At 39.2% G+C, this 16,131-nt stretch overlaps 4 protein-coding genes across 4 annotated transcripts; all 4 read left to right on the top strand.

The window, feature by feature from the left end:
- Positions 1-1,070: 1,070 nt before the first annotated feature.
- LOC308119054 (carbohydrate sulfotransferase 3-like) lies at positions 1,071-2,330 on the top strand (the record flags this gene model as incomplete). The annotated part of the gene is made up of 2 exons (XM_080478879.1): positions 1,071-1,159; positions 1,274-2,330. 2 exons carry the CDS (start codon positions 1,071-1,073, stop codon positions 2,328-2,330), a joined length of 1,146 nt encoding a protein of 381 aa, XP_080335005.1.
- Positions 2,331-5,287: 2,957 nt separating this feature from the next.
- LOC308119028 (carbohydrate sulfotransferase 3-like) lies at positions 5,288-6,547 on the top strand (the record flags this gene model as incomplete). Its single annotated transcript, XM_080478821.1, has 2 exons — positions 5,288-5,376; positions 5,491-6,547. The coding sequence occupies 2 exons, from the start codon at positions 5,288-5,290 to the stop codon at positions 6,545-6,547; spliced, it is 1,146 nt and encodes a 381-aa protein (XP_080334947.1).
- A 2,938-nt stretch (positions 6,548-9,485) lies between these two features.
- LOC308118973 (carbohydrate sulfotransferase 3-like) lies at positions 9,486-10,745 on the top strand (the record flags this gene model as incomplete). The annotated part of the gene is made up of 2 exons (XM_080478712.1): positions 9,486-9,574; positions 9,689-10,745. The coding sequence occupies 2 exons, from the start codon at positions 9,486-9,488 to the stop codon at positions 10,743-10,745; spliced, it is 1,146 nt and encodes a 381-aa protein (XP_080334838.1).
- A 2,961-nt stretch (positions 10,746-13,706) lies between these two features.
- Positions 13,707-14,966, top strand: LOC308118918 (carbohydrate sulfotransferase 3-like; the record flags this gene model as incomplete). The annotated part of the gene is made up of 2 exons (XM_080478631.1): positions 13,707-13,717; positions 13,910-14,966. The coding sequence occupies 2 exons, from the start codon at positions 13,707-13,709 to the stop codon at positions 14,964-14,966; spliced, it is 1,068 nt and encodes a 355-aa protein (XP_080334757.1).
- Positions 14,967-16,131: the final 1,165 nt, after the last annotated feature.

Raw genomic sequence — 16,131 nt, 5'->3', positions numbered from 1 at the left:
ACACTGAAGTTATTGGCCACAAATTAGCAGATGACAATATCTGATATGAATTCAAATTATGGGCATGCTCAGCTCAGCAGCGATTTTATAAACTAACAATTTGATAATCGATTATGTAAATTGTACTTACATATGAGTAAAATTAAATACAACTCAGAAATCCTTTATTTCTGGCAATATTTTTGAGATGGTAGCTGGTTTTGTCTTTAATTTGGCCCCGGGCAGAGCTGGGTGGGACCCTACTGGAATGCAATGAATTATGATGATGATGATGATGATGATTTCTATTATTATTATTATTATTATTGTACTCTCTTCTTATGTCGCCAGAACTGCTGCATGTTGATAGCTTAAACAAGCTCAACAATGGATGAAAATTTGCACTAAAAATGGCAAAAGAAATGCATAATTTATGGTCATTGCACGTGTGTCTGGCAAAATGGTTCCATAGCACCCCCTACAATTTTTGGACATTTCAAAATTCTAGTACGGACAGTATGTTTCGTCTACATCCATATAATTTCGTAGGCATATGCAGCATGTCGGGCCGAAAATGTTACTGACACCCACACTCTAAACCCAACAGGATGTCCACCATTTTGCATTATGCAGGAACATTTTGAAAGAAACTCCTCCAAAGGGTGAGGTCCAAGAGACCGAGTTGCGGCTCCCAGTGTGTTCTGTTCTGTGGGAAACGGGTCCAAATGGCTCTTTGATTTTCTGCTAAAATTCAAAAATGAGTCCGGGATCAAAGTCAAGCTATCGTTTCAGGTGTTTGAAGGAATTCAAAAGAAAAAGAAAGGTTGTGTAACCACTTTACAGTATCACAGTGACGTTTTATTTCTCCGACAACAGTGACACTTTTCATGGCTGGTTAAATGTAGTTGCTCCACAATAACAATCAGTTTGCTCACCGCTGTCCTAAAGAGCAAAATGTGTCACTATGTTGATGATTTCTTTTGACAGGGAATCCATTGGACTGGATAGCTCTTTAAGAAGTCAACTGGAGGTGGCCTGCAAGTCACGCAGAACCTTTTCTGAAGCATATCGAGGCGACGCTACAGCCAAAAATGAAGATCAAGTACCAAAGAGTGATTGTGGCCTTGGTCACACTTTGTGTCATTGTGTCATTCCAGAGTGGAGTGAATGTTTTGTTAAAGTAAGTCCATTTTAGGCATCAGCGGAGCACTGATTTCTGCCAATTATTTCATCTCTTGAAAGCTTTTCAACTACATGTTACAAGGAAATCTTTAACTTGTAATTAACTTTCTAGGTTCAAAGACAAGTACACTGTTCCGGATCACGGGGGCCAGAAACACCTTCTCCTATTAGCCACCACCAGGACAGGCTCTTCGTTTGTGGGCGAGCTTTTCAACCAGCAGAGAGACAATATGTCTTATCTCTATGAGCCACTCTATCAAGTGGATAGGACGCTGACTCTGGATGGAAAAATCAATGAAACAGCAACAGCCAGGGCATACCCTGATGTGCTTAGGCAGCTCTTCCTGTGTAACTTCTCCCTTCTCGAAAGCTTCATGAAGCCCCATCCTGTTAATCACACTACGAGAAGCTTCTTCCGGAGAGACTGCAGCAGCTTTCTGTGTGACGAGCCGGTCTGCAGCACGACCACCAAAATTCCCTTTGAAGAAAGAGGCTGTGGAAAAGGCTGCGGACACTGTGGGCCCCTAAACCTGACCAAAGCTTCTGAGTCCTGTCTCCAGAAGAAGCACAGGGTCATTAAGGTTGTAAGGGTACACCATTTCCACACTCTGCAGCCTTTAGCTGAGGAGACAAGTCTTGATATCAAATTCATCCAGCTGGTTCGGGATCCTCGGGCTATAGTAGCTTCACGTATGGAGACCTTTGGCAGGTTCAAGAACTTGAAGAATTGGGCCATGGGTGAGGAAGAGCCCTTTGTGGAAAATGATTTGAAGAAGCTGAAAACGAGCTGTGACACCGTCAGGGCTTCAGCCGAGCTCGGTCTCAGCCAGCCTCCGTGGCTGCACAGGCGCTACATGTTGGTGCGATACGAGGACGTCGCTCGCTTTCCAGTTCAGAAGGCAGCAGAAATGTACCAATTTTCTGGAATCCCTTTCACCCCACAGATAAAATCCTGGATTCTGAAAAGCACTTCGACGGAGACCAGGGGTGCTTACGCGTTACAGAAAAACTCCTCCACACATATAGATAAATGGAAGTCCAGGCTACCTTTCAAATTAGTTGAAGTTATACAAACAATTTGTGAGCCCACAATGAAGCTATTTGGGTACAAATTTGTGACCAGTGAAAAAATGTTAAGAGACCTGTCCATCAGTCTTGTTGAAAACTGAGATTTCAAGGTTTTTTAGACATGAACAGAAGTTAACCGCTCACAAAAGAAATACTTCACAGAATAAAAGGGCAAAAAATTATTCTTTATATTTTTACCCTGACACAGAGTTTCTGATAGGTCAGAGAAATAAAAAAATCACATATATACTGTGTATATATATATACAGTATATACAAGAAATCAGGACGGGGGCAAGCACTTTGTCACACCACTATTTATATATATATAGTTGAATGTTATAGCTTGTATAGCTTGTGATAATGTTTGACCCTGTGAGCACTTATTGTTATTCAATATCTTTGATCGCACTCATGAGCGCCTTTTGCTATTTGTATCTTTTTTTCTCTAAAGAATATAAAAGACCAAGACCATTAATAAAATACTGCATGTTTTTAATCGTGCATTTGAGTCCGTCAGTTCTGTCCAAGGCCTTAACACCCATTTATACTGTATAACAAATAACTTTATTCAACTCATAATTATATACAAAGCACCAATACATAAATAATTTGTAATTGCTTTTTACAGAGAGAAACCCAACAAATCCACATGAGAAAGCCTAATAATAATTTCTATAACATAACACACTCATTCAGATAGACTTCTTTCAGGTTACTGTACTTTACTGTGCAGTATTTCAGTGAGACTTTTAAGGAGAGCTTTATTCTTTAAAAGTATTTCGTTTTCTAAACACATGAATCAAATATTCTCCAATTATTTTGTTCCAGACATACTTTGCAAGTTGTTTAAGTTCAACTGATGTGGATGAGAGACTATTCTAGGCATTTAATGGAGGCTGAGCAACATCCAAGGAGCCTGTCTAAATGTTTGTCATCGATTAAAGAGAAATTAAATATGTAGTCACTCCAGTTTACAGAATCACAGGCAGAATTTTTGCCATTTAAAGTAATTAAAAAACAAAATAGCAAAGACAGTGAATACACTGAAGAGGAAAACTCAACATACTCGAAAAGCAACAAAGGAAAGAAAGCAACCCACAAGTAATTAAGTATAGTTATAAAATAACACCTTGTAAAAATGAAAACGCCTAGTACTGCATATGTTTGAACCACAGCAACAAAAAAGAATTTGGTTCAATGTCTCCATGGAAAACACAGGTACATGTTTAAAGGAGTGTAGACCCGCACCGCTCATTTCCTTCCCAAAGTTCTTCTGAGGAGGTTGGCGGAAACCCATGCTTAGGAGGACCCTGGGTGAAACAAAACCTGAGCACACTGGTTCCACTCTCCCTCTTCCTAATAAACTCAACATTTTAACCACAATAAATGTAAAGCTTTGTAGAAAAGGGGCCTTTTTAAACATGTATATATAATACACTTTCCTTGACTGATCTTTGTTCATCCATGCTTTTCTGTCACTGATCGTTCTTTTGGGTGGAGCGGTCATTCACTTCAGTAGGTACGTCCTCGCACATAAGTCACATGAGTAACAGGTTCCAATCACAGAAACTAGTCCAGCTGCTTTATCATATGAAGAAAGTTGTCTTGAAGGCTCGTGAGCTAAGTTCTTCATCTAAGGAGTTACATTTTGATCCAAGGCTGAGCAACTTCTCCAATTAAAAACAAATTTGTTCAGACACTGCACTTCATCCTGCATGGTGAGTGGATATATTGTTCTTTACCACTGAGAATGAAACATCTTTATATCAGATGGAATTCTAACCCTAACCCTAACCCTTCACTCAGAAAGTATTTAAAGTATAGTTGATATTTAATTGTATTTATTTGCACTGCCAATAGCAGATATCCAGTCCAAGTGACTTACGTTTAAAGGATATTTCAGAGAAATAACAATGCAAATAACATTACAATATGAAGCTTGAATGAACTGAAGAATGTCTTTTCTCGATTAAAACACTGAAGTTATTGGCCACAAATTAGCAGATGACAATATCTGATATGAATTCAAATTATGGGCATGCTCAGCTCAGTAGCGATTTTATAAACTAACAATTTGATAATCGATTATGTAAATTGTACTTACATATGAGTAAAATTGAATACAACTCAGAAATCCTTTATTTCTGGCAATATTTTTGAGATGGTAGCTGGTTTTGTCTTTAATTTGGCCCCGGGCAGAGCTGGGGTGGGACCCTACTGGAATGCAATGAATTATGATGATGATGATGATGATGATGATTTGTATTATTATTATTATTATTATTATTATTATTGTACTCTCTTCTTATGTCGCCAGAACTGCTGCATGTTGACAGCTTAAACAAGCTCAACAGTGGATGAAAATTTGCACTCAAAAATGGCAAAATAAATGCATAATTTATGGTCATTGCACGTGTCTGGCAGAATGGTTCCATAGCACCCCCTACAATTTTTGGACATTTCAAAATTCTAGTACGGACAGTATGTTTCGTCTACGTCCATATAATTTCGTAGGCATATGCAGCATGTCGGGCCGAAAATGTTACTGACACCCACACTCTAAACCCAACAGGATGTCCACCATTTTGCATTATGCAGGAACATTTTGAAAGAAACTCCTCCAAAGGGTGAGGTCCAAGAGACCGAGTTGCGGCTCCCAGTGTGTTCTGTTCTGTGGGAAACGGGTCCAAATGGCTCTTTGATTTTCTGCTAAAATTCAAAAATGAGTCCGGGATCAAAGTCAAGCTATCGTTTCAGGTGTTTGAAGGAATTCAAAAGAAAAAGAAAGGTTGTGTAACCACTTTACAGTATCACAGTGACGTTTTATTTCTCCGACAACAGTGACACTTTTCATGGCTGGTTAAATGTAGTTACTCCACAATAACAATCTGTTTGCTCACCGCTGTCCTAAAGAGCAAAATGTGTCACTATGTTGATGATTTCTTTTGACAGGGAATCCATTGGACTGGATAGCTCTTTAAGAAGTCAACTGGAGGTGGCCTGCAAGTCACGCAGAACCTTTTCTGAAGCATATCGAGGCGACGCTACAGTCAAAAATGAAGATCAAGTACCAAAGAGTGATTGTGGCCTTGGTCACACTTTGTGTCATTGTGTCATTCCAGAGTGGAGTGAATGTTTTGTTAAAGTAAGTCCATTTTAGGCATCAGCGGAGCACTGATTTCTGCCAATTATTTCATCTCTTGAAAGCTTTTCAACTACATGTTACAAGGAAATCTTTAACTTGTAATTAACTTTCTAGGTTCAAAGACAAGTACACTGTTCCGGATCACGGGGGCCAGAAACACCTTCTCCTATTAGCCACCACCAGGACAGGCTCCTCGTTTGTGGGCGAGCTTTTCAACCAGCAGAGAGACAATATGTCTTATCTCTATGAGCCACTCTATCAAGTGGATAGGACGCTGACTCTGGATGGAAAAATCAATGAAACAGCAACAGCCAGGGCATACCCTGATGTGCTTAGGCAGCTCTTCCTGTGTAACTTCTCCCTTCTCGAAAGCTTCATGAAGCCCCATCCTGTTAATCACACTACGAGAAGCTTCTTCCGGAGAGACTGCAGCAGCTTTCTGTGTGACGAGCCGGTCTGCAGCACGACCACCAAAATTCCCTTTGAAGAAAGAGGCTGTGGAAAAGGCTGCGGACACTGTGGGCCCCTAAACCTGACCAAAGCTTCTGAGTCCTGTCTCCAGAAGAAGCACAGGGTCATTAAGGTTGTAAGGGTACACCATTTCCACACTCTGCAGCCTTTAGCTGAGGAGACAAGTCTTGATATCAAATTCATCCAGCTGGTTCGGGATCCTCGGGCTATAGTAGCTTCACGTATGGAGACCTTTGGCAGGTTCAAGAACTTGAAGAATTGGGCCATGGGTGAGGAAGAGCCCTTTGTGGAAAATGATTTGAAGAAGCTGAAAATGAGCTGTGACACCGTCAGGGCTTCAGCCGAGCTCGGTCTCAGCCAGCCTCCGTGGCTGCACAGGCGCTACATGTTGGTGCGATACGAGGACGTCGCTCGCTTTCCAGTTCAGAAGGCAGCAGAAATGTACCAATTTTCTGGAATCCCTTTCACCCCACAGATAAAATCCTGGATTCTGAAAAGCACTTCGACGGAGACCAGGGGTGTTTACGCGTTACAGAAAAACTCCTCCACACATATAGATAAATGGAGGTCCAGGCTACCTTTCAAATTAGTTGAAGTTATACAAACAATTTGTGAGCCCACAATGAAGCTATTTGGGTACAAATTTGTGACCAGTGAAAAAATGTTAAGAGACCTGTCCATCAGTCTTGTTGAAAACTGAGATTTCAAGGTTTTATAGACATGAACAGAAGTTAACCGCTCACAAAAGAAATACTTCACAGAATAAAAGGGCAATAAATTATTCTTTATATTTTTACCCTGACACAGAGTTTCTGATAGGTCAGAGAAATAAAAAAATCACATATATACAGTATATATATACAGTATATACAAGAAATCAGGACGGGGGCAAACTCTTTTTCACACCACTATTTATATATATATAGTTGAATTTTATAGCTTGTATAGCTTGTGATAATGTTTGACCCTGTGAGCACTTATTGTTATTCAATATCTTTGATCGCACTCATGAGCGCCTTTTGCTATTTGTATCTTTTTTTCTCTAAAGAATATAAAAGACCAAGACCATTAATAAAATACTGCATGTTTTTAATCGTGCATTTGAGTCCGTCAGTTCTGTCCAAGGCCTTAACACCCATTTATACTGTATAACAAATAACTTTATTCAACTCATAATTATATACAAAGCACCAATACATAAATAATTTGTAATTGCTTTTTACAGAGAGAAACCCAACAAATCCACATGAGAAAGCCTAATAATAATTTCTAGAACATAACACACTCATTCAGATAGACTTCTTTGAGGTTACTGTACTTTACTGTGCAGTATTTCAGTGAGACTTTTAAGGAGAGCTTTATTCTTTAAAAGTATTTCGTTTTCTAAACACATGAATCAAATATTCTCCAATTATTTTGTTCCAGACATACTTTGCAAGTTGTTTAAGTTCAACTGATGTGGATGAGAGACTATTCTAGGCATTTAATGGAGGCTGAGCAACATCCAAGGAGCCTGTCTAAATGTTTGTCATCGATTAAAGAGAAATTAAATATGTAGTCACTCCAGTTTACAGAATCACAGGCAGAATTTTTGCCATTTAAAGTAATTAAAAAACAAAATAGCAAAGACAGTGAATACACTGAAGAGGAAAACTCAACATACTCGAAAAGCAACAAAGGAAAGAAAGCAACCCACAAGTAATTAAGTAAAGTTATAAAATAACACCTTGTAAAAATGAAAACGCCTAGTACTGCATATGTTTGAACCACAGCAACAAAAAAGAATTTGGTTCAATGTCTCCATGGAAAACACAGGTACATGTTTAAAGGAGTGTAGACCCGCACCGCTCATTTCCTTCCCAAAGTTCTTCTGAGGAGGTTGGCGGAAACCCATGCTTAGGAGGACCCTGGGTGAAACAAAACCTGAGCACACTGGTTCCACTCTCCCTCTTCCTAATAAACTGAACATTTTAACCACAATAAATGTAAAGCTTTGTAGAAAAAGGGCCTTTTTAAACATGTATATATAATACACTTTCCTTGACTGATCTTTGTTCATCCATGCTTTTCTGTCACTGATCGTTCTTTTGGGTGGAGCGGTCATTCACTTCAGTAGGTACGTCCTCGCACATAAGTCACATGAGTAACAGGTTCCAATCACAGAAACTAGTCCAGCTGCTTTATCATATGAAGAAAGTTGTCTTGAAGGCTCGTGAGCTAAGTTCTTCATCTAAGGAGTTACATTTTGATCCAAGGCTGAGCAACTTCTCCAATTAAAAACAAATTTGTTGAGACACTGCACTTCATCCTGCATGGTGAGTGGATATATTGTTCTTTACCACTGAGAATGAAACATCTTTATATCAGATGGAATTCTAACCCTAACCCTTCACTCAGAAAGTATTTAAAGTATAGTTGATATTTAATTGTATTTATTTGCACTGCCAATAGCAGATATCCAGTCCAAGTGACTTACGTTTAAAGGAAATTTCAGAGAAATAACAATGCAAATATCATTACAATATGAAGCTTGAATCTACTTAAGAATGTCTTTTCTCGATTAAAACACTGAAGTTATTGGCCACAAATTAGCAGATGACAATATCTGATATGAATTCAAATTATGGGCATGCTCAGCTCAGTAGCGATTTTATAAACTAACAATTTGATAATCAATTATGTAAATTGTACTTACATATGAGTAAAATTGAATACAACTCAGAAATCCTTTATTTCTGGCAATATTTTTTGAGATGGTAGCTGGTTTTGTCTTTAATTTGGCCCCGGGCAGAGCTGGGGTGGGACCCTACTGGCATGCAATGAATTATGATGATGATGATGATGATGATTTCTATTATTATTATTATTATTATTGTACTCTCTTCTTATGTCGCCAGAACTGCTGCATGTTGATAGCTTAAACAAGCTCAACAGTGGATGAAAATTTGCACTCAAAAATGGCAAAATAAATGCATAATTTATGGTCATTGCACACGTGTCTGGCAAAATGGTTCCATAGCACCCCCTACAATTTTTGGACATTTCAAAATTCTAGTACGGACAGTATGTTTCGTCTACGTCCATATAATTTCGTAGGCATATGCAGCATGTCGGGCCGAAAATGTTACTGACACCCACACTCTAAACCCAACAGGATGTCCACCATTTTGCATTATGCAGGAACATTTTGAAAGAAACTCCTCCAAAGGGTGAGGTCCAAGAGACCGAGTTGCGGCTCCCAGTGTGTTCTGTTCTGTGGGAAACGGGTCCAAATGGCTCTTTGATTTTCTGCTAAAATTCAAAAATGAGTCCGGGATCAAAGTCAAGCTATCGTTTCAGGTGTTTGAAGGAATTCAAAAGAAAAAGAAAGGTTGTGTAACCACTTTACAGTATCACAGTGACGTTTTATTTCTCCGTCAACAGTGACACTTTTCATGGCTGGTTAAATGTAGTTGCTCCACAATAACAATCAGTTTGCTCACCGCTGTCCTAAAGAGCAAAATGTGTCACTATGTTGATGATTTCTTTTGACAGGGAATCCATTGGACTGGATAGCTCTTTAAGAAGTCAACTGGAGGTGGCCTGCAAGTCACGCAGAACCTTTTCTGAAGCATATCGAGGCGACGCTACAGCCAAAAATGAAGATCAAGTACCAAAGAGTGATTGTGGCCTTGGTCATACTTTGTGTCATTGTGTCATTCCAGAGTGGAGTGAATGTTTTGTTAAAGTAAGTCCATTTTAGGCATCAGCGGAGCACTGATTTCTGCCAATTATTTCATCTCTTGAAAGCTTTTCAACTACATGTTACAAGGAAATCTTTAACTTGTAATTAACTTTCTAGGTTCAAAGACAAGTACACTGTTCCGGATCACGGGGGCCAGAAACACCTTCTCCTATTAGCCACCACCAGGACAGGCTCTTCGTTTGTGGGCGAGCTTTTCAACCAGCAGAGAGACAATATGTCTTATCTCTATGAGCCACTCTATCAAGTGGATAGGACGCTGACTCTGGATGGAAAAATCAATGAAACAGCAACAGCCAGGGCATACCCTGATGTGCTTAGGCAGCTCTTCCTGTGTAACTTCTCCCTTCTCGAAAGCTTCATGAAGCCCCATCCTGTTAATCACACTACGAGAAGCTTCTTCCGGAGAGACTGCAGCAGCTTTCTGTGTGACGAGCCGGTCTGCAGCACGACCACCAAAATTCCCTTTGAAGAAAGAGGCTGTGGAAAAGGCTGCGGACACTGTGGGCCCCTAAACCTGACCAAAGCTTCTGAGTCCTGTCTCCAGAAGAAGCACAGGGTCATTAAGGTTGTAAGGGTACACCATTTCCACACTCTGCAGCCTTTAGCTGAGGAGACAAGTCTTGATATCAAATTCATCCAGCTGGTTCGGGATCCTCGGGCTATAGTAGCTTCACGTATGGAGACCTTTGGCAGGTTCAAGAACTTGAAGAATTGGGCCATGGGTGAGGAAGAGCCCTTTGTGGAAAATGATTTGAAGAAGCTGAAAATGAGCTGTGACACCGTCAGGGCTTCAGCCGAGCTCGGTCTCAGCCAGCCTCCGTGGCTGCACAGGCGCTACATGTTGGTGCGATACGAGGACGTCGCTCGCTTTCCAGTTCAGAAGGCAGCAGAAATGTACCAATTTTCTGGAATCCCTTTCACCCCACAGATAAAATCCTGGATTCTGAAAAGCACTTCGACGGAGACCAGGGGTGCTTACGCGTTACAGAAAAACTCCTCCACACATATAGATAAATGGAGGTCCAGGCTACCTTTCAAATTAGTTGAAGTTATACAAACAATTTGTGAGCCCACAATGAAGCTATTTGGGTACAAATTTGTGACCAGTGAAAAAATGTTAAGAGACCTGTCCATCAGTCTTGTTGAAAACTGAGATTTCAAGGTTTTTTAGACATGAACAGAAGTTAACCGCTCACAAAAGAAATACTTCACAGAATAAAAGGGCAAAAAATTATTCTTTATATTTTTACCCTGACACAGAGTTTCTGATAGGTCAGAGAAATAAAAAAATCACATATATACTGTGTATATATATATATACAGTATATATATATATACAGTATATACAAGAAATCAGGACGGGGGCAAGCACTTTGTCACACCACTATTTATATATATATAGTTGAATGTTATAGCTTGTATAGCTTGTGATAATGTTTGACCCTGTGAGCACTTATTGTTATTCAATATCTTTGATCGCACTCATGAGCGCCTTTTGCTATTTGTATCTTTTTTTCTCTAAAGAATATAAAAGACCAAGACCATTAATAAAATACTGCATGTTTTTAATCGTGCATTTGAGTCCGTCAGTTCTGTCCAAGGCCTTAACACCCATTTATACTGTATAACAAATAACTTTATTCATCTCATAATTATATACAAAGCACCGATACATAAATAATTTGTAATTGCTTTTTACAGAGAGAAACCCAACAAATCCACATGAGAAAGCCTAATAATAATTTCTATAACATAACACACTCATTCAGATAGACTTCTTTCAGGTTACTGTACTTTACTGTGCAGTATTTCAGTGAGACTTTTAAGGAGAGATTTATTCTTTAAAAGTATTTCGTTTTCTAAACACATGAATCAAATATTCTCCAATTATTTTGTTCCAGACATACTTTGCAAGTTGTTTAAGTTCAACTGATGTGGATGAGAGACTATTCTAGGCATTTAATGGAGGCTGAGCAACATCCAAGGAGCCTGTCTAAATGTTTGTCATCGATTAAAGAGAAATTAAATATGTAGTCACTCCAGTTTACAGAATCACAGGCAGAATTTTTGCCATTTAAAGTAATTAAAAAACAAAATAGCAAAGACAGTGAATACACTGAAGAGGAAAACTCAACATACTCGAAAAGCAACAAAGGAAAGAAAGCAACCCACAAGTAATTAAGTAAAGTTATAAAATAACACCTTGTAAAAATGAAAATGCCTAGTACTGCATATGTTTGAACCACAGCAACAAAAAAGAATTTGGTTCAATGTCTCCATGGAAAACACAGGTACATGTTTAAAGGAGTGTAGACCCGCACCGCTCATTTCCTTCCCAAAGTTCTTCTGAGGAGGTTGGCGGAAACCCATGCTTAGGAGGACCCTGGGTGAACCAAAACCTGAGCACACTGGTTCCACTCTCCCTCTTCCTAATAAACTGAACATTTTAACCACAATAAATGTAAAGCTTTGTACAAAAGGGGCCTTTTTAAACATGTATATATAATACACTTTCCTTGACTGATCTTTGTTCATCCATGCTTTTCTGTCACTGATCGTTCTTTTGGGTGGAGCGGTCATTCACTTCAGTAGGTACGTCCTCGCACAGAAGTCACATGAGTAACAGGTTCCAATCACAGAAACTAGTCCAGCTGCTTTATCATATGAAGAAAGTTGTCTTGAAGGCTCGTGAGCTAAGTTCTTCATCTAAGGAGTTACATTTTGATCCAAGGCTGAGCAACTTCTCCAATTAAAAACAAATTTGTTGAGACACTGCACTTCATCCTGCATGGTGAGTGGATATATTGTTCTTTACCACTGAGAATGAAACATCTTTATATCAGATGGAATTCTAACCCTAACCCTTCACTCAGAAAGTATTTAAAGTATAGTTGATATTTAATTGTATTTATTTGCACTGCCAATAGCAGATATCCAGTCCAAGTGACTTACGTTTAAAGGAAATTTCAGAGAAATAACAATGCAAATATCATTACAATATGAAGCTTGAATCTACTTAAGAATGTCTTTTCTCGATTAAAACACTGAAGTTATTGGCCACAAATTAGCAGATGACAATATCTGATATGAATTCAAATTATGGGCATGCTCAGCTCAGTAGCGATTTTATAAACTAACAATTTGATAATCGATTATGTAAATTGTACTTACATATGAGTAAAATTGAATACAACTCAGAAATCCTTTATTTCTGGCAATATTTTTTGAGATGGTAGCTGGTTTTGTCTTTAATTTGGCCCCGGGCAGAGCTGGGGTGGGACCCTACTGGCATGCAATGAATTATGATGATGATGATGATGATGATTTCTATTATTATTATTATTATTATTGTACTCTCTTCTTATGTCGCCAGAACTGCTGCATGTTGATAGCTTAAACAAGCTCAACAGTGGATGAAAATTTGCACTCAAAAATGGCAAAATAAATGCATAATTTATGGTCATTGCACACGTGTCTGGCAAAATGGTTCCATAGCACCCCCTACAATTTTTGGACATTTCAAAATTCTAGTACGGACAGTATGTTTCGTCTACGTCCATATAATTTCGTAGGCATATGCAGCATGTCGGGCCGAAAATGTTACTGACACCCACACTCTAAACCCAACAGGATGTCCACCATTTTGCATTATGCAGGAACATTTTGAAAGAAACTCCTCCAAAGGGTGAGGTCCAAGAGACCGAGTTGCGGCTCCCAGTGTGTTCTGTTCTGTGGGAAACGGGTCCAAATGGCTCTTTGATTTTCTGCTAAAATTCAAAAATGAGTCCGGGATCAAAGTCAAGCTATCGTTTCAGGTGTTTGAAGGAATTCAAAAGAAAAAGAAAGGTTGTGTAACCACTTTACAGTATCACAGTGACGTTTTATTTCTCCGACAACAGTGACACTTTTCATGGCTGGTTAAATGTAGTTGCTCCACAATAACAATCAGTTTGCTCACCGCTGTCCTAAAGAGCAAAATGTGTCACTATGTTGATGATTTCTTTTGACAGGGAATCCATTGGACTGGATAGCTCTTTAAGAAGTCAACTGGAGGTGGCCTGCAAGTCACGCAGAACCTTTTCTGAAGCATATCGAGGCGACGCTACAGCCAAAAATGAAGATCAAGTACCAAAGAGTGATTGTGGCCTTGGTCATACTTTGTGTCATTGTGTCATTCCAGAGTGGAATGAATGTTTTGTTAAAGTAAGTCCATTTTAGGCATCAGCGGAGCACTGATTTCTGCCAATTATTTCATCTCTTGAAAGCTTTTCAACTACATGTTACAATGAAATCTTTAACTTGTAATTAACTTTCTAGGTTCAAAGACAAGTACACTGTTCCGGATCACGGGGGCCAGAAACACCTTCTCCTATTAGCCACCACCAGGACAGGCTCTTCGTTTGTGGGCGAGCTTTTCAACCAGCAGAGAGACAATATGTCTTATCTCTATGAGCCACTCTATCAAGTGGATAGGACGCTGACTCTGGATGGAAAAATCAATGAAACAGCAACAGCCAGGGCATACCCTGATGTGCTTAGGCAGCTCTTCCTGTGTAACTTCTCCCTTCTCGAAAGCTTCATGAAGCCCCATCCTGTTAATCACACTACGAGAAGCTTCTTCCGGAGAGACTGCAGCAGCTTTCTGTGTGACGAGCCGGTCTGCAGCACGACCACCAAAATTCCCTTTGAAGAAAGAGGCTGTGGAAAAGGCTGCGGACACTGTGGGCCCCTAAACCTGACCAAAGCTTCTGAGTCCTGTCTCCAGAAGAAGCACAGGGTCATTAAGGTTGTAAGGGTACACCATTTCCACACTCTGCAGCCTTTAGCTGAGGAGACAAGTCTTGATATCAAATTCATCCAGCTGGTTCGGGATCCTCGGGCTATAGTAGCTTCACGTATGGAGACCTTTGGCAGGTTCAAGAACTTGAAGAATTGGGCCATGGGTGAGGAAGAGCCCTTTGTGGAAAATGATTTGAAGAAGCTGAAAATGAGCTGTGACACCGTCAGGGCTTCAGCCGAGCTCGGTCTCAGCCAGCCTCCGTGGCTGCACAGGCGCTACATGTTGGTGCGATACGAGGACGTCGCTCGCTTTCCAGTTCAGAAGGCAGCAGAAATGTACCAATTTTCTGGAATCCCTTTCACCCCACAGATAAAATCCTGGATTCTGAAAAGCACTTCGACGGAGACCAGGGGTGCTTACGCGTTACAGAAAAACTCCTCCACACATATAGATAAATGGAGGTCCAGGCTACCTTTCAAATTAGTTGAAGTTATACAAACAATTTGTGAGCCCACAATGAAGCTATTTGGGTACAAATTTGTGACCAGTGAAAAAATGTTAAGAGACCTGTCCATCAGTCTTGTTGAAAACTGAGATTTCAAGGTTTTTTAGACATGAACAGAAGTTAACCGCTCACAAAAGAAATACTTCACAGAATAAAAGGGCAAAAAATTATTCTTTATATTTTTACCCTGACACAGAGTTTCTGATAGGTCAGAGAAATAAAAAAATCACATATATACTGTGTATATATATATATACAGTATATATATATATACAGTATATACAAGAAATCAGGACGGGGGCAAGCACTTTGTCACACCACTATTTATATATATATAGTTGAATGTTATAGCTTGTATAGCTTGTGATAATGTTTGACCCTGTGAGCACTTATTGTTATTCAATATCTTTGATCGCACTCATGAGCGCCTTTTGCTATTTGTATCTTTTTTTCTCTAAAGAATATAAAAGACCAAGACCATTAATAAAATACTGCATGTTTTTAATCGTGCATTTGAGTCCGTCAGTTCTGTCCAAGGCCTTAACACCCATTTATACTGTATAACAAATAACTTTATTCAACTCATAATTATATACAAAGCACCAATACATAAATAATTTGTAATTGCTTTTTACAGAGAGAAACCCAACAAATCCACATGAGAAAGCCTAATAATAATTTCTATAACATAACACACTCATTCAGATAGACTTCTTTCAGGTTACTGTACTTTACTGTGCAGTATTTCAGTGAGACTTGTAAGGAGAGCTTTGTTCTTTATAAGTATTTCATTTTCTAAACACATGAATCAAATATTCTCCAATTATTTTGTTCCAGACATACTTTGCAAGTTGTTTAAGTTCAACTGATGTGGATGAGAGACTATTCTAGGCATTTAATGGAGGCTGAGCAACATCCAAGGAGCCTGTCTAAATGTTTGTCATCGATTAAAGAGAAATTAAATATGTAGTCACTCCAGTTTACAGAATCACAGGCAGAATTTTTGCCATTTAAAGTAATTAAAAAACAAAATAGCAAAGACAGTGAATACACTGAAGAGGAAAACTCAACATACTCGAAAAGCAACAAAGGAAAGAAAGCAACCCACAAGTAATTAAGTAAAGTTATAAAATAACACCTTGTAAAAATGAAAACGCCTAGTACTGCATATGTTTGAACCACAGCAACAAAAAAGAATTTGGTTCAATGTCTCCATGGAAAACACAGGTACACGTTTAAAGGAGTGTAGACCCG

This window comes from Lipophrys pholis (assembly GCF_963383615.2).
Source record: "Lipophrys pholis genome assembly, chromosome: 1".
In the NCBI taxonomy this organism is placed as follows: domain Eukaryota; kingdom Metazoa; phylum Chordata; class Actinopteri; order Blenniiformes; family Blenniidae; genus Lipophrys; species Lipophrys pholis.
The sequence above is the reverse complement of the archived record's forward strand: the minus strand, read 5'-3'. Positions and strand labels throughout refer to the sequence as shown.